We start from the raw sequence: 20,287 nt of genomic DNA on the forward strand, positions 1-20,287 counted from the left end.
GCACGATCACGAAGAAGACAGTGAGAAGAAGAGGGGAAGAAAACGAAGAATCTGGACCGGTGGAGAAAAGGAAGAATCACTGATTTATTTTCAGTTTCAAAGCCGGAAATCAACACAGAAAGCACAGAATCTCCATCAAAAATTTCAGGTAAAAACTCAGAACCTCTTTACAAAATAAAATCATAGTTTAAACCTGCAAAATCACGCAAGCAGTAAACTTAACAATTTTCCAGAATCACAAAAAGAACCAGAACCGTAACCGTAACCATAAACGCGTGAATCTCGTTTTTCTCTTTTCAAAAAGCATCAACGCAAGCGAATCGTTACAGATCAAGAAGGATAGAAGAGGATTTGATCCAAGAAAGTTTCAAAGAAAAAAAGATTCTCAAAACCGTGACACAAAAACATAGATCTACAACGATTCAGACCTTGCATGCGAAATCTAATGCCATATTCTTGTTTAGAACGAAAAAGGATGTCTTAATCTGTAAAAAAATTTTGAAAACGGTGGAGTTTCTCGCCTCCGGTGCGGCGGCGCCGCCCTGTTGGGCCGGCAAGCCACCACACCGGAGCGGTGAAGCTCACCGGAGAAGACAACCGGAGAGAGGAGAGAGGTGAGAGCTTCTCTCACTAGGTTTAGGGTTAGAGAGAGAGAGGAGAAGGAAAAATGGACTGGACCGGTCCTGTAATCCTTTTATAAGCAGCTGAACCGGACCGGTCCAGCTCTGTTTCGTTCCCTTCAATCTAGACCGTTGGATCTAGGGTTCCATCTCCTGGATCAATCCAACGGTCCCTGCGCTTTCTTGTGTTTTGACTTTGGGCTTTGGGTCTGGGCCTAAGATCCCATACGTTTTTTTTTGCTCCTTTGTGCTATTTACACCTTTTTTCTGTGCTATTGAAACCTGTGCCTTGACCAAAATTTTGATAAAAATTCCTAGATTTTTTAAGTATACGTTGTGTTGATTTCTTATGGTTCCTATGACATTTTTGCATGTTGAGCTTGATAAAAGTATTGCATGATTAATTCATGGCATTTTAATTCCTTTTGGATCATTTGCCATGAGTTTTTTTCATTGTATTTTTATCCTTAATGTGTTAATATGTGATAATAATCTTTTGGTATGTTGATGTGAGATGTTTATGCCTCTAATCACATGTTGATCTTGCTGTTTTGAATTGTTTTTTTTTTATCTTGACTTTGTTATACATCGTGCTTGCTAAATTCTCATGTTGCATACTCATTTGGCACATTTTGCATCTTTCCAATTATATTTTTTCCTTGTTGCACTAACATTTTGTTCCCCATGTGATTTCACTCCTAGCATTTCTCTCCACTCTCTACTTTCTTTAAGCCTAGCATTTATTTTTTGCAAATTTTGATTCATTTAGTGATGTAATTTGTTATCATTGGTTTGTAGCTTGGCAAAGAGGCCATAGAATGTATTTAGGCAATTTTTGTAATATGGACTATGGACACTATGACGCACCGACACGCACACACTCACCTTAGATGTATGCATAGGATTGTATGGTTAATTAAGCGTTTAAGTTTTAAACACTTAGAGAAAATCCATCTTTTTTTTTTCAAAAAAAAACAATTGAATTTCACTTCAAAAATTTTCATAATAAATATGAAGTCAACACTTCATTTTTTTTCCTTTTCTTTTTCTTAAGAAAAATTCAATTCATCTTAATCATTTAGACTTTCTTTTTAATCACTAATCAAACCTCACTTTTTGCTAAATCTAATGCCCTTGAGGCCTCTCATCTCTATTCTTCAAAATCTCTTTTCAAACCTAAAATCAACCAATAAAAACAAAAACCATCTTTGAGCAAGAACTACGCCGGTTTTGATCCCGTAAAACGGTACGTAGGCAATGAGTCAAAACTCATCCAAGCCGAAATAAAAATCAAATTCTACCTCTTCTCACCTCCATTCTTAACTAATCACACCTTCTTTTTTACAAATAAGCAATAAAATTAAAGCGTAGAAATAAACTTAGGAAAGCGGTTCTTATGGAATACCATAATCGCTCCGGGTGCCTAACACCTTCCCGTAGCGAAAACGACCCCCGAATCCGGAAACTCAAGGGTTTTTCTTCTTTTACCCTTCCCAAGAAAAAAGAGGGATATCAACGGTCAAAAGGTTCAAGTCCAATTAATGGCTTGGCACCCAAAAACCATGATAACAACCACCATCATCACTTGAATACATCATCAAATTGTCTTCATCTTCCCCACTAGACTCATTCAAATCCACAAAGTTAGGCATATCAACCTTGACAGACATATTAGTAACATTATGCTCAACAAAAATTTGTCCATCAATTCCTTCACCCACAGCATAGATGGCAATCTCATCTGCAATGCTGTCTAGATCAACTTGAACAAAGTCATTCTCAATCCTATCCATTTTACACCACAGCCTAATCTCATGGTCTTGATAACCCCAGCTACACACAAGTTGCCTAATAACACCTACTTTCCAAGCATCTGGAACTAAGTCAGACACAAGGGTTTTAACCCCCACCTCTGTAGAATACGGTTTCTTCCCTGACAAACTCTCCCCCATGGTGAAAAATGCAGTTGAACTTGGTGTTGTCCTGCACACAAAAAATTGGACCAATAACATTAAGACACGTGTCTTATAAGACCCCACACACAGACCCCACATACCACAATAGACAAACAACATAACAAGTTCACATCAATTTAAAACCCTAAAAAATTCACAACTTCTTTAACGTTTTCCTCCTTTTCCTCGTTAACAGTACCACAACAAGAATAAACAAAGAAATAGCATGCATATTCTTAGGAGTAAACAGAAGAAAGTAAAGGGATTCACATAATAGACAACTTACATCAGCAACTGGAGCTCCAACGTTTTTCATAACCGTCGATTGCCCTTCGATTGTTTCCTGCATCTTCTTCGCAACTTCGTTCGTCTTCTCTCCTTCTTTCGGCGTCACCTTCGTTTCTTTCGCGACCATCTTCTTCTTTCGTAGGGTTTTTGTTTTGTTCTTCACACCTTTCTTCATCGTTTTGATAGATTTTCTAGGTTACGATTTTCTGGGTTTCGATTTCTATAGGGTTTGTGTTAGAGAACTTAGGGTTTCAATTTCAATTTTTTGGGTTTCTTTGTCTGAATGTCTGATGTTCAAGTTGAAAAAACGTTACATATTCCCTTTCCATTCCAATTTTATAATTGTAATTTTGAGGTTTTATGAATTATTATTATTAATATTGAGTTTTAAAAAAACAAAAATAAAAGTTAACAAATTTAAATTAAAATTGAAAAAAAAAACCAATTTTCAAACGTGGCAAGTGAAAAAAAAAATAAATATTAAAAGAAAAGTCCATGTCAACGCCACATAAGCTCATTTAGTGAGTTGGAGGGTGGTGAGCCGGAAAAAAAAAAATTTACAAGGACACAAATCAGACCATTCATAAGGGTGAAAACTGGAAATGATATATATTACAAGGGAAACACTATTCACCCTATATGTTTTGTTATCCCAAATCAAAGTAAGAAGAACTAAGAAAAAACATGAGTAGTTGCAAAACCATGTTGTGTTCATCACTCTCTTCCACCTTCAAATTCAAACCCTCTCTCTCTTCTTCTCTCCGCCGCCACAAATCCACCTCACGATGCTGCTACACCACACCACAAACCACCGCTATTCCTCAACCAAACGACACAATCCACAACATCCTCAATTCCAACGAAGGTGTCACAACCCTCATGAAAATGCAACGAAAACCACTTCATCACCAACCTACTCAACCTCGGTGGTTCCCTTACCTTGACAGTTTTCGATGCGAAAATGGTTGCGAAGTTACTAGTTCTGAAGTTATTGAAGCTGTTGGGCCATGTATTTCTGAAACGAGGAAGGAGAGATTTGGAAAAGCGGTTTTGAATAGAAGCTATAATGTTTGTCTTGTTGTTGAAGGGTTATGTGATTTTGGAAATGTTTCGGCTGCGTTTCGGTCTGCTGATGCTCTTGGTGTTCAGTCTGTTCATGTTGTTTCGTCTGATGCTAACAAAAGGTGTTTACATTGTTGTTGAGGTGAAATTTGATAATGGATTTGGTTTTTTAGTTTTTCAATTTGTTGCGTTTTTTTGGTATGTAGATGGAGTAGCACTTATAGTAGAAAAGACTGTGAAACTAGGTTTAGGTGGTTTGGGCATTCAGAGAGAAGACATGTAGATGTTGTAGTAATGAGAGTGGATCAGATGGAGTATAGTATCACTAGAGGCAATGATTGACCTAGAAAAACTATAAGAAAAACTAATTAGAAAGATCGAAAGATTAATGAGTTGGATCAAAATATTGTTTATGATAAAACATTATGGCATAATTTGATCAATGTGAGCGACCTACTTAGTGGGATAAGGCTTTGTTGTTGCTGTTGCTGTTGTAGACGGACCGGCAAACACCACTGAAAACTCACACACAAAGGAGATATCTTGGGTTTGAGCCCAGGTAACCACAGAAAATGTTCGGCCTAACAATCTCAGCATTGCCAGTTGAGCTAGGCCTTACGAACTCATTGCATTTGGATTCATGAAGGGATTGAATATCTTAACTGGCGCTTGAAATTGTAGGACTCAGTGAGTCTAGTTGTTCACATTATCGATATCTTGAAATGATCTTTGAAATTGCAATGTTTTAGTAAAATTCGTCCTTCTGTTGGTCTTTGCAGAGACTAGAATGATATTAAGTTGGTAATATCGAAGATGAATTTGAAATTAAGTGAATAATGTCAGAGATGCATTTGATATTAGATAGATGGACGATCTTGATTAATATTTTACAATTCTAGCGACTTTTTGGTATATTGAAATATTAATAATGTGGAGAGTAAGCTGTTACAAATCTACAATTTCAATTATTAACTTGGGTTATTTGCTGTCTATAAAATAGGTTTGATTTATTGATTTTTTTAGAATTGAAATCACCTTAATCTCAGGGTGTGAATATGTTATGGCAGAGTAATATTTCATTTGAATATATTCTCTAGTGCAGTTGATTTATTGGAATCAAAACTGCGTTTATTTTATGAAATCCCCTCTATTGTAGAAAATTTTGTTATTATATACTCCCTCCGTCCCAAATTGTAAGACGTTTTGGCCATTTCACATGTATTAAGAAATGTAATTAATATTGCGTGGGGAAGAGAAATTATGAGTTGTTTTACAAAATTATCCCTAATAAATGGTATAGAAAAGATAAATGAAATAATTGAAAGAATAGAGAATAATTAATAGTTAAGGATATAATAGGAAAAGTAACATAAATATTTCATTGGTATTGTAAAGCGACATATAATTTGGGACAATTTTTTTTTCTAAAGCGACATACAATTTGGGACGGAGGGAGTATGTAGTACTAACACTTCAGGTTGAAGGCGTGTCCGGTGCCCTACGATATTCTTATATTATCAGTGGTGTCTAAGTGTCAATATCTGTGTTTGTATCAGTTCATCATTGGTTATTATTGCTGGTGATTATTGTTAAGATAGTTGGAGTTAGTTAAAATGAGTAGGTTAGTTAGGTATGGTTATGAGTTAGTCAGGAGAATTGGTTAACATTAGTTAGTGTGATTGAGGTCTATAAATAAGACCATACATGTACTCATTACTCATCTTTTAATCGATAATTCATATGAATTCTAAGGGTTTTTCATTTTTATCAACCTATCAAGCCTACTTCTCATATGAAGTTCATCTTCAACTTTTTGATGTTGTAACTTATAATAATTATAAAGGGTGTATGATACTCTGTATCATCCTAATTATATCTTCCATTCTCAACCATAAGTGTAGTTAAGCCAACAGTAATTTATGTTTAATTATTGTATATATCTTTTTATTTTTACCCTTCTTGAATAATGTTACTTAAATTTAGCCAATCTCATGAGCTTTTTATTGTCAAGTTCAAAACTTTTCACAATTATGAATTTGAAGTATGTGAATTTAAATTGAAATGAAGTTAAGCAAACCATTATTGCTATGTGTAACCTAGTTTGCTTCTCACAGGTATAAGGATAATCGCCATGTAAGCATGGGTGCAGAGAAATGGTTAGACATTGAACTTTGGGACTCTACAAAGGAGTGCTTTGAGATGTTGAAATCACGTGGTTATCGAATTGCAACGACTCATGTGGGAATCGATGCGGTATTGTTTGTCTATGCTATTTTTGTATTTCATATCCAGAGAAATAGTCTGAACCCTGTAATCATGTATTGATGCATTGTATTTATATATGTAAATTGTGTCGAAAATCCTCATATGTCATACAGTGAAGTTAACTGACCTTTTCTTGCTGTGTATAGGTTTCTATCTATGACATGGACTGGTCCTGTCCAACTGCAATAGTAGTCGGAAACGAAAATAGGTTATTTCCTTCATCTGTCTCTTGTCTTAGATTTTTATTTATATATGAAGTAATAGATGTCTTATTAATAAAGCTCGTTCAGTTCAATTTGACATAGTTTTGAAAAATAATATTATATATTTCCTTCCTATTGGTGCTTTTGATGTGCGGTTGGATTAAGAAAATTCCATGTAATACTTTTGTATGTTGGATCAATGTTAAATAGTTGTTCTATTTCTTGTAACTTGGGTTCGACTTTTCTGCTCAGATTTTGTTTATATTTAACTGGAGTTATGTTCTTTTTGCAGGGGTATTAGTGACGAGGCTTTGGCAATGTCAGATTTGCACTGCAGTATTCCAATGAAAGGGATGGTGGACTCTTTCAATGTTTCAGTTGCTGCAGGAATCCTCATGCACCATGCTGTTTGTGATAGAATTTCTCGCACGGTAATGATTTTAAAGTATAGCATAGCTGTACATATCAATTTCAATCTGATATAGAAATAACTATTTGCTGGTTAGAACAGAAAAATCAAACGTCTTACAGTTCTATACATATTGGAAGAAACAAGTTCTTAGAAGAAATTAATTTAGTGTCTAACAGTGTTGTATAGTTAAATCAACCTTGTTTTGATAATAACAATCCAATAACTATACTGCTGTGTATTCTTTCCTCCATGGTTATTCCCACCTTATTTTTTGGTTATTTAAAGTAACACTACTGTTCTTTTTTTGTTGATATGATATTAAAATCATGTATAGTTTTATAATTTATATTTGGTTTTTCTGCATCTCATTTGGCATTTAGTGAAGTCTGAAATTTTCACGGGATTTGCAGGGCCGTCATGGGGATTTGACAGTTGAAGAAAGACAAATTCTACTGGCAGAGTTTTCGCTACGTCATAGCAATAGTGCGATCAGTGTTGTCGAAGATTATGCAAAGCGCAAGGCATCATTATTGACCTAGCAGCATTCACACCAGGAAGTTAACCTACTAATTGTATGTTCGCCCATCATTGACAAAGAGACAGGAAAGCACTAGATCACCCCCATTCATATTCCTGCAAACTAGCTAAGCAAATGCTATGTTGCATTCGCCTAAGCATGGTGGACAGGCCTTACAGATGATAATGGAGAACTCGCCATATAATGCCATGCTTCTGTTAAAACTGTAATTTTTCCTTAATGTGCTTACTATCCCAATTTTCGTAGCCATGGGAAACGATGCAACTTATGTGCAATTTTTTTTTGGTTGAGTTTTTGTTTGGTATTATTGACTCATGAGGACAAGGATTTTATGTTCCTAGTTTGATTCATTTTGACATACAGTAGTTTGTATTATGATCAAGGAAACACAAAATGTTATGCTCAAAGAATGATTGATGTGTCCTATATCACTATTTGTAAAAAATAAACGTAAATGGTATGCTGCTGGTTGGAATGTCATATCATTCTCTGTCTTGATAATTTCTTTTCTGTTTTTTTAGACTGTTATTATTTGGAAATCCTTTATGAGATTTGAAAATTTGTTAACGTTAACTTACTGTCGAATCAAATAGGAGTGCTTGAGTTCAAATCCTAACTGAAATAATCTTTGGTTGAGTTTTACTGACCTCAGCCGAATTCAAAACTACTAGTGTCTGTTTTCCTTAGAAACCGGAGGGTTAAGACAAAATAGAATTAGAAACCCAGATAGAAAATGACGATCTTTGTTTATTATAATGCTATGAGCCTCATTTTCTGAAAATTGCTATTCAATCACTATAACAATACAAGAATTACACTCATGCCTTTCGCCTATGAAAAATTAGACGACAAGACAGCTAGAGAAATCAGTGCACTACTACACAACACAGTAAGGGACTCATTGTTGGGATCATTTTGCAGAAAATATGTTACTAAAACAAGTTGTGTAGAGAATGGGCCGCGATCTTTCATATTTATTTTTTTTGTATAGATATGTGGACATTTATAATGAATCATCACTAGAGTTTTCACCAATAGATATACTTGATGATGAATACCCTGTATTAGCAGGACCAAACAATAATTCCAGGCAGAAAGTAGGGCCACATATTGATCTTCCTTTCTTCCCAACTTTGTCCAATTCATTTACTGTGAGCTGCAAAAAGAAATAGTTACAAAAGTGAACACAGTCAGTTGAACTCACAGTGGATTCTATTATTATTTTCAACTTATATTGGTAATGTCGAATCCGGCTCCTGTGCAATCAGGAATTTCCCACATCCACGCAATTGGAACATCGAAAACCGTTTATTGATCTCGGTCGTCTTTCTCAACGGTAAAGATTATTTAATGAAGTTATAATTGAGCTAAGCGATCTCAATTCAATGACTGAGATCAAGTAATGCATGTAACTGCGTGGTTTTCTAAATGCAGTGATTCCAGGCTCATTTCCCTTCAATGTAGATATCAGTTTCCTGAGAAGGATGAGATTACCTGTAGTAAGCTGTTCCTAATAAAAGCTGTATTAAAGCAGCAGTAGAAAAGACGTCCTCCAATCATTTTCTCGTAGAATATCACACGTACATCTCCGGTTACCTGGTAAATTGTGAATATTTTAGAGACTATTTATTACGTTTCTGTAGTTCAGAGATCAAATAGAAGAGAAAATGATAGTTTAGGAACGAAATTAACGGTTTACTTGAAAAATACTGTATTATGTTCGATAAAAACTTATAACTTACTTGTATAGGTTTATCAAAATAATGGTCCAAACAAGATTTCTGGTATATTGCAGGAGACTCTGTATCCATTTGAACTACAACACGAGGTTCTTCTATTTCTGATTGTTCTCCATCTTCATCACCTTGAGGAATAGTAGAAATATAATAGCGAGGACTGTTTGTTCTCTGATAACCTTTCTTAACTTCTCTACAGCAGCTCCGACAAACCTCCACTGATGGACGATAGACCTCATTAGGAATCTATCAGCAACAAAAAAGGAATAACACATGTTGGTAAGTTTACAAAGAAAACTTTGCAGCTTATCGTTATTTAAAGATGTTCTCAAGACAATTGCTAGAGTTTGAAAGTGTCTCATGTGGTCTACCGATGAATTGATACTTAAAAGTCGTTAAAACCTTCAATGATAAATGACGCTGCCACCTTTAAATAGAATTTCAGGGTCCTCTACGTCTTTACGACTGAGACAATGGCTTGGTCATGTTGATTTGAAAAAAAAGAAAATAAATGGCAAAATTGATGTGAGATGTGTTGCAAGCTAATTAATGAATAGTTCAATTACTAGCTTAATACATCTGAGTACAAGTTTATGGTCTGTTTGGATTGAATTGTTTAAACTTACCTAATTGCATAAGTATTTCTGAGATTTTTTTCGGAAAATTTGTGGAAACATTTTCATAAATAAATTGTGATGAAACTAACCTCCTGCAGTTCTGATATAACAAAGAATACTGTGTCAATGTTGACAGTGTCATACAACCGGACTCGCCGCAATTCTCTGCTACACGGTTGAGGCAAAGTCACCTTTGGAGGTCCATATCCAGCACCTCTAGGTACAGAAAGTAAACTTTCCCAGTACCCTACATAGCGACGTTGGCTTGGTATTGATACCTGATAAGTATAAAGATTTTCATACTCTCAATCAATCATAATCGTTAGATCGTCGAAAATGTTTGACTTTAATCAAAACCATTCTTTAGTCTTACATATGATTAATTCTGATTTGTTGATAGTGTAAGAATTTTTACACAGATGGTTGCTGAAGATAAATTCACATTTCAAATTGTAGGAATTATACCTAACATTAACTTACTCCTTCATTATTGGTAGTCCTTCTGTCGGCATATAATTGAAGAGCTTCATCTGCTGACATGCCGCAATAAGTTAGGTATGAACTCACCATCAAACCAGTTCTACCTTTACCTGCCTGCACCATTGAAATCAAATGAGAACGGTTGAGATTGAAAACGGCGTGACGCAATTATTGCATCAAATCCAAATTTCATTGTATATTTGACTCAATAGTTTGTATAGACATTTTGAATTGGAATTGTGGATGTGAAATCTCATACCATGCAATGTATAACTACAATATTTTTTGGGTCACGTGTCAGCCATGAATTCACACTTTCGCAGAAATCTTTAATCATTTCAAGAGATGGAACATGATTGTCATCAAAAGGGTATTCTTCCACACGACCATAGAACTGTGCTGGATCATAATGTTCTTCTATACACAGATTATAGACCTGAAAATTTCAAAAGTGGTATGCTTCAATCAATAATTGTGTCATCCACTTCTAATCTCAAAAGACAATGTTTGTCTGTCGTGGTTAGATTTTCGAACAATTTTCGAGTACTGGTCCATAGTCGGATTATTAAGGGTATGTTAGATGCTAGTACTATGAAATTTACATGCTGGTTGATTCAAACTTGCATACCTTATAATGTTCAAGATGTCTCATATCCAACACAGATTTGACTTGCCAGAGAGGATTTCTATACATTGCTCTCATACGTTCAGCAGGAAATGACATTGCTAATACTCTATCTGTGATATATGACATATCAAGATCATAACCAGCGATAAGAATTCTTCTCCTTTGCTTGGATACCAAGTTACGGATAAAATTCTTGGTAAGGTAATGAATCATTCTTTCATGTAATTGCAAACTTGCTGGACTACTAATTTTGGGTGGTGAACCCTGCTTTGTTAATTTCAACCCCATTTCAGGTTGATATGCCAGGTTCCACACTGACAATAAGGTACCTATCACAAAAATAATCACATGTAGTAAAAGGTTAGCAACATATATAGTTTCTTTTCTCTTCAAAATTGTGAAATGTCAAAAACTTATATTGTTGGCTCCTTTTTTATGTTGCAATAATAATGATAAAACCATGTTTCGAAATTGCGGTTGCTGTTATGCTACGAATTTTGATACTGCACGAAATACAGACAATCTCAGCAATGTGGCCGCAATTATGATTGTTATAGAGAGAGACATCTAAAATCATTATATTTCAACCGCAATTACTACAAATGTTCGGCTTGATTAGACTTTTTTCATGTAAAACTTACATCATATGTACATTTTGTTTATAGGTTTTCAACATGGTTTTAAATTGTCATTTAAGAATCGCGACATAGAAGTTTTCGAAATTTTCACAACCTTATCGCAACCGCAATCAAACTATATTAGTCACATCACAATTTGAAACCTCGGTAAAGAGATATACAAAATTATTCATACACCCTTTTGAAAACAATGACAAAAGATAAACAGAAAGATTCAAGAAGAAAATGTGATACCTAATGAATCTGAACATGTAGTAGCAGATTAGTGCTCTAGAATTGAAAGAGAAGAAACAAGCACAATCCAGGGCTCCAAAAAGAATTGAGGAGGCCCCAGAGAAAGGCAGTATGAGGAGGATGATGATGAAATGAAAGGTGATGATGAGAAACTTGATGATCCATGCTGTTGTGATGATAGGTAGGTTGGTAAGAGAGAGAAAAAAATGGAAATGGGATTGGCAGATATGGTTGGCTATATTTAGAGGCAATGATGATCTCACTTCCAATCAATTTTTCTCTATATTTGGACAAAACAGAAACCGTTATCATAGGAAATGGTTCTTTTTGTTTTGTCTATTTCTTTTCTGTTGCTGCCAACCAAATCACACTGCTTCACACAAGTTACAATTAACTCTTATTTTAAATTATCTATATTTTATTTGCATTATGAAATTAAATAAGTACTCATGTCAAATATAAATAGTTTTTTTTTTTAATTATATCGTAGGTGTGAAGAAACCGTCGGTCTATTCGTGTATAATCTTCGTCGAAGAACGTAGTTGACTGCCTTCAAGCCAATTTTTTCGAATAAACAATTATTTTTATTCTGAAATATGTGATGTGTTGTCTCAATAGTCCGTGGTTATATCAAATTACAAAAAGATACCTAAACGAGGGATCTAGCTGTTTACCTTCAAACTACACTTTTTTGCATAAATAATCATTTTGATTCTTAAACATGTGAGGCGTTGTTACAATAGACCTTGAATGTATCAAAATTACAAAAATAAATCTAAATGGGTCTTTTGTTAGTTAATTTAGTCCTCAAATATGTATTTTGTTAATGTGTTTGAATAATGTGATTTCACTAGTCAAGTTGGTATTTTTTATTTTTTTTGGTGTGCGGGGTTTGAACATCAAACCTTGCATATAATATGCACTGCCTTACCAACTGAATTAAGCTCACATAGACAGTCAATAGTTGGTATGTAAAATCATTTAATAAAAGACACATTTGAGGATATTTTTGGTACTGCGATATATTCAAAGGTTGTAGTGACAATGCCACACACATTTAAAAACTAAAATGACCGTTTACTCAGTTTTTTGATCCATAAGGCTCGAATCGGACTTCTCGCTTAAACAACTCGAGTTAGTTTCACACTGGCCAATGTAATATTGATAACAAGTTACTCATTTGAAATTTAAAATACATAGTTCCCTATTTTTGTTTTTAATACAAAGGAAACTTCTTAAGATTGAAACAAAACAAATCTGACTCGAGTACCCTTCATTATTTATGCAATAAATACAAGGCAGCCTCAAGAAGAAATTGTTCAAATACAAATCCCATACAAAATGAATTAACAGGAATTCAATGATTCCTGAATCACTATTTTTCTCTCTTTTTTTATACATATCATGAATGATTTCACAATTTTAAAATAGCAATTTCAAAGGTCTGAAGGTTTTATTTTCACATAAAATTCATCGAGGATCGATAACCCCAAATAAAAAATCAAATAAATAAAAATAATATCAATCATGGACTCAAGTTTATCACACGGTTTTAAATTGCAATTGCAGTCGCGGCTGTGCTGAGAATCTTTATATTGCCGCAGAATGGAGAAATATATGGCCGATGTGGTCGAAATTGTGGTTGTGATATTGCTGTGGAGAGTTCAAACTTCTTTCTATTGCATTCACAAACCCTTATCATTCAAGATGATCATGTGGCCTAATTGACATGAACATTGCAGCATACTGCATGAGCCTACGCTCAGTGCCTCCATTATCCCTTACAGGAGTCACTGGACCTCGAGTCCTCTGCCTGTAACGTCTGTAAGCAAGTTGAATATTAACCGCAGCCCATGTTCTCCAATTCGACGAGTAGTATCTTGCCGTTCTCTTTAGCCTCTCATTTGCGAATTTGTACCGGAAATGATCGGTTATGTACCTCAAGTTTTGAGCATCAAGACCAAATGCTTCAGTTGATTCAAGACAAACAAATGTGGCCGAAGAAGCTGGAAGCCGGTCAATAAAAGGACGTCTAAGGCACCAAGAAAGTAGTTCATCGCCTAAGAAACCTCCTGGTTCGAGGACACTAGTCGCGACAATGCCTTTGCTTAGACTTTGGTTTCGCTTTATGCGTCCGCGAACAATGAACACCATCCTTGGTACAGGATCACCTTCTCTAATTATCTGTTTCACAAGGATATATATGTAAGAATTAAAAAACCATGATGGACATTTTGAAGTCCTTTTTCAAAGAATTAAAAAGTTTATATGATTATATAATCAATACCTTTTCATCTCTAGAGAAGACTAGAGGCTTCACCCTGTCACAGATGTTGTCAAGAATAAGATCATCCAAGTTGTGAAACAATGGTACCTGTCAATATCACAAAGTGTTAACTATATGTCACAAAGCGATGATGTAATTTCTGCATCACCCAAATTAGTGTAGCCAAATACGTTTTTCGTCAAATTTTTATAACAAACATTTTACATTTGTCAATAAATAAACATATAGCTTGAATTATTTTGAGGTTCATATACGATATATCAGCTCATAATTTTGCTATGGCGCTTGCTTTTTACTTCAAAATGACATTTTGTTGGCAATGTATCTTAAGATTCATAATAATATTCCATTCACGATTCAAAAGAAAGATAATTTTATAAGCTTCTTTCCTTTATCTTTCTTAATCTAACAACTTAGGAAATTTATCCTTCTTCTTGGGGCAACTTTACGGTCTAATTTGTTTCATTTGCAGGTTTGAATCTTTCTTACCTTTTTAATGAGGTCCAAGCAAAGATGGCGCTTGATGTCTCTCCTCAAACCCTCAGGTAAGTCTTTGATCAGTTCCATCTCATCTTCTCCTCCCATGGCTGCCCATCTCTGACGTTCAAAATGCCGAACTCTTTGTCTTAATCGAGACGGCAACTGCCTCCTCCTCATCCACCATTCCATGTCTCGGCATCTCAGCTGCATCTTTCTCTTCTTTGCCATGACTGCATGTAGGAATACCTTCATAGTAGAAATAGTCACATTGTTAGACCATGTTTGAGTATGAAACAGTTTTTCAATAACTGTAACAATATCTAGCATTTTCGATATTATTTGCAATAATAATGGATTGGATTATCTGCAGTCGCCAATCGCACGTATTTACACAGTCATCCCATCGGCAATTGATGGATCAAGACTAGACTGTTCAGAAAGCAAGAAGATTTTCATTTTTTTTTTTAAGTCTTAAAATACTGAACTTGAAATCTGGACCACCTGTTATTGATCCAAAAGTCACCAATGTGCTGATTGTGTGAATGTGCGAGTTGTGATTGCCTGCAATCCAAATCCAATATTAATCTAATTTGGATACCTGGATGTTTCCGATCAACAAAGTGAAAAGTAACAGTCCACTGAGTACAATGCAGATGCTAAAAATCACTTCTAGCCAGTTACTTGTGGGTTCAAGATCATTTCCAAAAGTGCTGCAAGAATAGGTAGGGATTAGGAAAAACATAGATGGTAACTAAATCAAGGGATTATTATGTGAAATAGAATATTATTTAGATACATCTTAACCAAAAACATCGAGGAAACATTGTTGTATGACATTAAACTTCAGAAATATTTTAGGCTTTCAATGGTTACCAGAATTGCATTTTAACACTCCCAACAGTTCAAGATAAAATGAAGTCAAACTATTTTCGTATAAGTTATAAGCTTTTTTCATAATCTATCCTAGAGAACTTGTGGAAATAAGTTGGAAACAACTTATGGACATGTCATTAGTTGTTTCCAACAACTCTCCGAAACAGTCTCAAAAGTGTTTATTTTAGTAGATAAGTTCGAATAAGTCAATTCAAATGGGCCAATTTACCTGAGGGTCATCAAACCCCAAAAAATGGGATAAAGAATCTTGACAGCCAAGGAATTGCTGGATATGACTGGAAGTGCCCATTGGTAAATCCCATATTTGTAAGGTCCATCAATATCTAAGCACACAGGCTTCGACATCATCGTTGAGTTTCCACCACATGGATTTCCAATTGTTTCTGGTAACAAAGACTTATAGCATACCTCCTCCGAACATGCCAGAGAAAGATTGCATCCAATAGTTCTTTCACATTGCTGTTGAAGGCATGATGCAACGCGTTGAATCGCAAGAACATACCAACACCCTCCAGCAACCTATAAATTATAGCATAACCTTTTATCTTAGAAGTGTTTATATGTAAACCATTTTTGTTACTTCATGATAACTTGGTAATAGTAAAAGAAGGGCAACCCAGCGCACTAAAGCTCCCGCATACACAGGGTCTAGGAAGGGGTCCCGCCATTTTTGGTGTATTGTACGCAACCGTACCCTGTTTTTTTTACACAAGAGAATGTTTCTAGGACTTGAGTCTGTGACCTTTCAGTCACATGACAACAACTTTACCGTTGCGCCAAGGCTCCACCTCTAACTTGGTAATAGTGATGAGGCAAAAAAAAAATTGAAGTTGCGAGGTTTACTTACGTGCGAAGCAATGAAATAAGCAATGAGATTGAGTCCAAATCCCCACCAAATGGTGCCAAAGATGTAGCCTGTGACTTTTTGCATTCTTCTCATCATACTTATGCTATGGTAAACCTTAGGGAGAAATTGGAACAAAAAAATCAATAGCAATGTTGTCATAATGATTTTAATTCTCTCTTCTCTTATCAATTTTGGTACTACAAGCCAAAACACAACCTGCAAACAAAACAAAATCAGATTGTCAAAAAAAACTTATTTAGAATTAACAAGAACAAACATATCAAGGACTAGTTATCACTTATGTTACTTTTGAAAAGAAAATTTATCTACTTATTTGTTACTAAATAAAAGTTTATAGTTTAATGTGATAGTTTTGATTAATTTACAAAGAACAATTAACTTATTGAACAATTTATAAAACAAGGCAATAATCAAGTAACATGATATCGACTTTTTTTCACATATGTGCAATTTTGCGTGGGAATTTGAGTGTGCAATTTAGGCTCAAATTATAAAGAGATGAATTTTTATAAAAACTATAGAAACCATATTATTTAATGTAAAAGAAATATAGAAACAATATTATTACCAAAAATAAATATGCATACTATTTGTCAAAAAAAAAAAAAAACATGCATACTAGAATATTTTATTTTTTAGTTGATTTGTTTTCAACAATTTAATTTATTCAATGTGTCTATAGGACTCATACTTTTTTGAGTAGTACTCTTTTAGAACTATTTTATATTTATCTTTTATTATTCAAAAATTAAATTAAATTTTCATGAAACAATATGGATGTTGAAAAATTACTTAACAAAGAATAGAAAATATCAAACTCTTTTTTTTTTTTTTGAAGGATCAAACTCTTTGTTTGTAGACCACAATATTTCAGGAATCAATTATTTCGTCCTTTTATCCAACAATAAATAAAATAAAAAATCTTGGTTACAATCTATAATCAATCTGGTCACAAATGAAAACCACATAGAACTATAATTTGAAAAGCATCAATTTAATAGTTAAGAATGTCACATGTGTGGGGCTGTAGGCCAATTAATCATTGATGGTACAAAACTAAAACATCTTCCATAATTATCCTTAAAATAACAAAAAAATATACCTAAAACATCTTCCATTTTTTTTTGTTGACAAATCCTAAAACATCTTCCATAATTATCCTTAAAATAACAAAAAAATAAACCCACGTTTAAATTTTTTAAGGATAAATTTACACTTTTAATTTTTAAAAAGTGCTTCTTTCAGTTCCATTTTAATATTTACTCATTCTTCAAAATTTAAAATTATTAAACTAATAAAACTGTACTCAACTATCTATTCAAGAGTATATAAACTATAAACAAATCAAACTAAACTCTATGTAATTCCATCATTTTTTCTTTATTATTCTAATAAAACTAAACCAAGTAGTAAAAACAAAAACATCTTAAAAAAAAAAAAAAAAAAAACTATTATAAAAGTAAACTAATTGAAGAATTTTTCCAAGACTTGAGATACAACATGTGAACCAAAAGTATATTAGTGGACCACATCAAACATAAACAATATCATTTCGTATAAAGTTTAATTTACAAAAATAAACTAAAAATCGTAGAGTTTAATTTCTAAATTTCTATGCACTACTAATCATGTGTTTGAATTTAGAAGTATTATGATCAAAATCAAAATGTCTTCATTCATTTATCAATTTTGATTCAATGACAACGTAAAATATCTTTAATTATCACTGTATATGAATTAAATTCAAAATTATAACCTATAAAATATATCTCTATGCATTGATCGTGTAAAACTTTTTTATTCATACATTTGATTATATCATAATACGTAGATATTTAGAGATATTTTAAAAATTAATCAATAAAAGTAATGATATGATTAAATACATCTGTATATAAAAAAGATTTAAGTTATTGATGATGTATATCAAATTAAATCCCACAAAAATTATAATAATTTAGTAAAAAAATATAGAATAATGGAAAATTTCTAACCTGAGGAACAGGAAGAATAACAAAAACATCAAACCAAAAACCTTTGAAAGATCTCATATAATGAGAAGCAATGGCACGTGCGTCCCACACGAGTTTCCCACATCCAACAACAAGTGATTCTCTCGAAACATAAGCTAATCTAAACTGCAACCAAACATGAAACAAATGCACCGCATCAACCACCGTACGCGCCACCGTAACAACCGCCGCTAAACCACCGTCCATATACAAACACGGCGACCCTTCTCTCCCTATAGACAGCGCGTAGAAAAACAACGGATCAATCGCTAAAGCTACCCCACGCGCCAACAACAACGCGCGGTTGGATAATTGCACGCGCTTGCTTCTTGGATCTAATACTTTGCCTAAAACTCCCCAATTTGGCTTTGATACTGCTCTTGCGAATTTTCCGGGACGGTTTTGGATTGGAACCAGATAGGAACCGGCGGACGCTTCCCATTCGGGTTGGTGACAGCTATCTGCACAGCTGGTGGAGTGGAACACTGGCACACCGACTTGTGTGCAGGCGTAACACTCCACCATGCTGATGACTGGGTTGTCGTCTGCTATGACGGCAACTCCAGGGTCATCACTGCTGTCACCAACGTTGTTGATTGTGTTGCTAGGATTCCTTCCCAAGAATTTTCCACCAATCCACCTATATAACATAAACATACATCAAAATTTTGAAAAAACTCAACTATTTGACATCAAAATCATCATAAAATTAGCATCAATACACAATTACAAGGGAAAGAAAAACATATATTATCAACACACTTAAATGCCTTTAAAAGAAGAAAATGGTTGAAGTTACATAGATGGAATTTGATCCAATGGTGCATAATTGGTTGATAAACAACTTCTTGGTTATCATATGTAATCACTACTTAAAGGATAATAATTTTGACTGAAAAAATGTGAAATTTCTCTCTAATTCATTCATCGCAAAATTCAATGACAGTTTACGAAGTGATTTCATGTTTTCTCTCACTAATCAACAATTTAAGTAGCGATATTTTTAAAAATATAAATTGAAAAACTAGTAGTACTCCATCTAATCTTAAATACAAATAAAAAAAGTTCGTGTATCCAATCTAAATTTAGACTGAATACACAAACTTTTTTGTTACTTGAGACCAGAGAGAGTGCATTTTAATTTAATGTTTGAATTATGTGAAACAATTGAAAGATGATATTGAAGAATGAAATTGGTAGAGTGATTGATGATACCTAGGGAGAGAGGAGAAGGTGGGCATGGTTGATGATGAAGAGTAAGAACCATGAGAGAGTGATGAATCAAAGAGAGAGTGAGAGGGTAGGGTTAATATGTGACAGTGAAGAGCACATGGTTTGTAAGTGTTGGAAAATGAAGAAAGAGTAAAAATATAAATGTGTATAAGATGATAAAAATGAAATGAAGATGAGTTTGATTTTGCATGTGAATTTGGTGAAGTTACGCAACGTAGAGTGGATTGTAGTGTTTTGGGAAGAGAGAGAGTGTTGTGTTGTGGGGTTATCAAACGTTGGTGTTTTATGCATATGTGTACGTGTGTAACTTCCCCTATGTTTTTTTGTTCTTTGCCGTTTTCTCAACAATTTAGGGACCACTCTTGTTTTTACTTTGCCTACTTCTGCATAGCTGAGCTGCATTGCTTACAACCAAGTTTTAAACAGTGGCCAACTCGTGTTGTAGTCTTTCATATCGTGGAGAATTGCGGTCAAATATGGTCGACGCAATCTCAACTATAGAGGAGTTGTAGTTTCGGCAACATCAAAAATCTTTTGAGGAGTATTATGGACACTGTTTATTTAACACCATCTCTGATACTCACTCTTTTATTAAGTGAAATCCATATGAGTACAACACTTTGAAAATTGATCGCACATAAAGTAGTGAGACTCACATTAGTTTCACCTAATAGAAGAGGCAGTGCTATAAAGAGTGTTTCTAGTATTTCCCAAACTTTTTTGTCACGTCTAGGTTGGTTGGAGTAGTTGTGGACTTTTGTTTAGGTTTTGGATTGGACTCGGGCACAATCCAACTAATAGGCACCAAATGAGCTACATCAACTATAAACCACGTCG

The 20,287-nt window shown here is 34.2% G+C and overlaps 3 protein-coding genes across 3 annotated transcripts; 1 reads left to right on the forward strand and 2 right to left on the reverse strand.

The window, feature by feature from the left end:
- The first annotated feature begins 3,543 nt into the window (after positions 1-3,543).
- Positions 3,544-7,828, forward strand: LOC11416329 (tRNA (guanosine(18)-2'-O)-methyltransferase). Its single transcript, XM_003621302.4, has 5 exons — positions 3,544-4,047; positions 6,040-6,178; positions 6,337-6,398; positions 6,686-6,824; positions 7,216-7,828. Exons 1-5 carry the CDS (start codon positions 3,548-3,550, stop codon positions 7,342-7,344), a joined length of 969 nt encoding a protein of 322 aa, XP_003621350.1. The 5' UTR covers positions 3,544-3,547; the 3' UTR covers positions 7,345-7,828.
- Positions 7,829-8,000: 172 nt separating this feature from the next.
- Positions 8,001-12,090, reverse strand: LOC11414188 (phosphatidylinositol 3,4,5-trisphosphate 3-phosphatase and protein-tyrosine-phosphatase PTEN1). The gene is made up of 8 exons (XM_003621303.3): positions 11,677-12,090; positions 10,805-11,133; positions 10,436-10,612; positions 10,177-10,290; positions 9,786-9,974; positions 9,086-9,325; positions 8,838-8,939; positions 8,001-8,499 (listed from the first exon to the last, which is right to left on the reverse strand). The coding sequence occupies exons 2-8, from the start codon at positions 11,090-11,092 to the stop codon at positions 8,347-8,349; spliced, it is 1,263 nt and encodes a 420-aa protein (XP_003621351.1). The 5' UTR covers positions 11,093-11,133; positions 11,677-12,090; the 3' UTR covers positions 8,001-8,346.
- Positions 12,091-13,011: 921 nt separating this feature from the next.
- LOC11419450 (cyclic nucleotide-gated ion channel 2) lies at positions 13,012-19,702 on the reverse strand. The gene is made up of 8 exons (XM_003621304.4): positions 19,433-19,702; positions 18,200-18,857; positions 16,185-16,400; positions 15,546-15,856; positions 15,042-15,153; positions 14,453-14,689; positions 13,964-14,050; positions 13,012-13,860 (listed from the first exon to the last, which is right to left on the reverse strand). The coding sequence occupies exons 1-8, from the start codon at positions 19,456-19,458 to the stop codon at positions 13,375-13,377; spliced, it is 2,133 nt and encodes a 710-aa protein (XP_003621352.1). The 5' UTR covers positions 19,459-19,702; the 3' UTR covers positions 13,012-13,374.
- Positions 19,703-20,287: the final 585 nt, after the last annotated feature.

This window comes from Medicago truncatula, chromosome 7 (assembly GCF_003473485.1).
Source record: "Medicago truncatula cultivar Jemalong A17 chromosome 7, MtrunA17r5.0-ANR, whole genome shotgun sequence".
Taxonomy (NCBI): domain Eukaryota; kingdom Viridiplantae; phylum Streptophyta; class Magnoliopsida; order Fabales; family Fabaceae; genus Medicago; species Medicago truncatula.

Bases quoted from the DNA above. Each gene is read 5' to 3' on its own strand.
- LOC11416329 (XM_003621302.4), top strand. From the start codon at position 3,548: ATGAGTAGTTGCAAAACCATGTTGTGTTCATCACTCTCTTCCACCTTC. The intron at 6,399-6,685 runs GTTATTTCCTTC...TTCTTTTTGCAG, and splicing joins GTAGTCGGAAACGAAAATAG to GGGTATTAGTGACGAGGCTT. The intron at 6,825-7,215 runs GTAATGATTTTA...CGGGATTTGCAG, and splicing joins GTGATAGAATTTCTCGCACG to GGCCGTCATGGGGATTTGAC.
- LOC11414188 (XM_003621303.3), bottom strand. From the start codon at position 11,092: ATGGGGTTGAAATTAACAAAGCAGGGTTCACCACCCAAAATTAGTAGT. The intron at 8,940-9,085 runs GTAAGTTATAAG...ACAATTTACCAG, and splicing joins ATTTTGATAAACCTATACAA to GTAACCGGAGATGTACGTGT. The intron at 8,500-8,837 runs GTAATCTCATCC...TTCTTTTTGCAG, and splicing joins TTAGGAACAGCTTACTACAG to CTCACAGTAAATGAATTGGA.
- LOC11419450 (XM_003621304.4), bottom strand. From the start codon at position 19,458: ATGCCCACCTTCTCCTCTCTCCCTAG. The intron at 16,401-18,199 runs GTTAGAAATTTT...TTTTGTTTGCAG, and splicing joins TTATTCTTCCTGTTCCTCAG to GTTGTGTTTTGGCTTGTAGT. The intron at 15,857-16,184 runs GTAAGTAAACCT...TATAATTTATAG, and splicing joins CTTATTTCATTGCTTCGCAC to GTTGCTGGAGGGTGTTGGTA.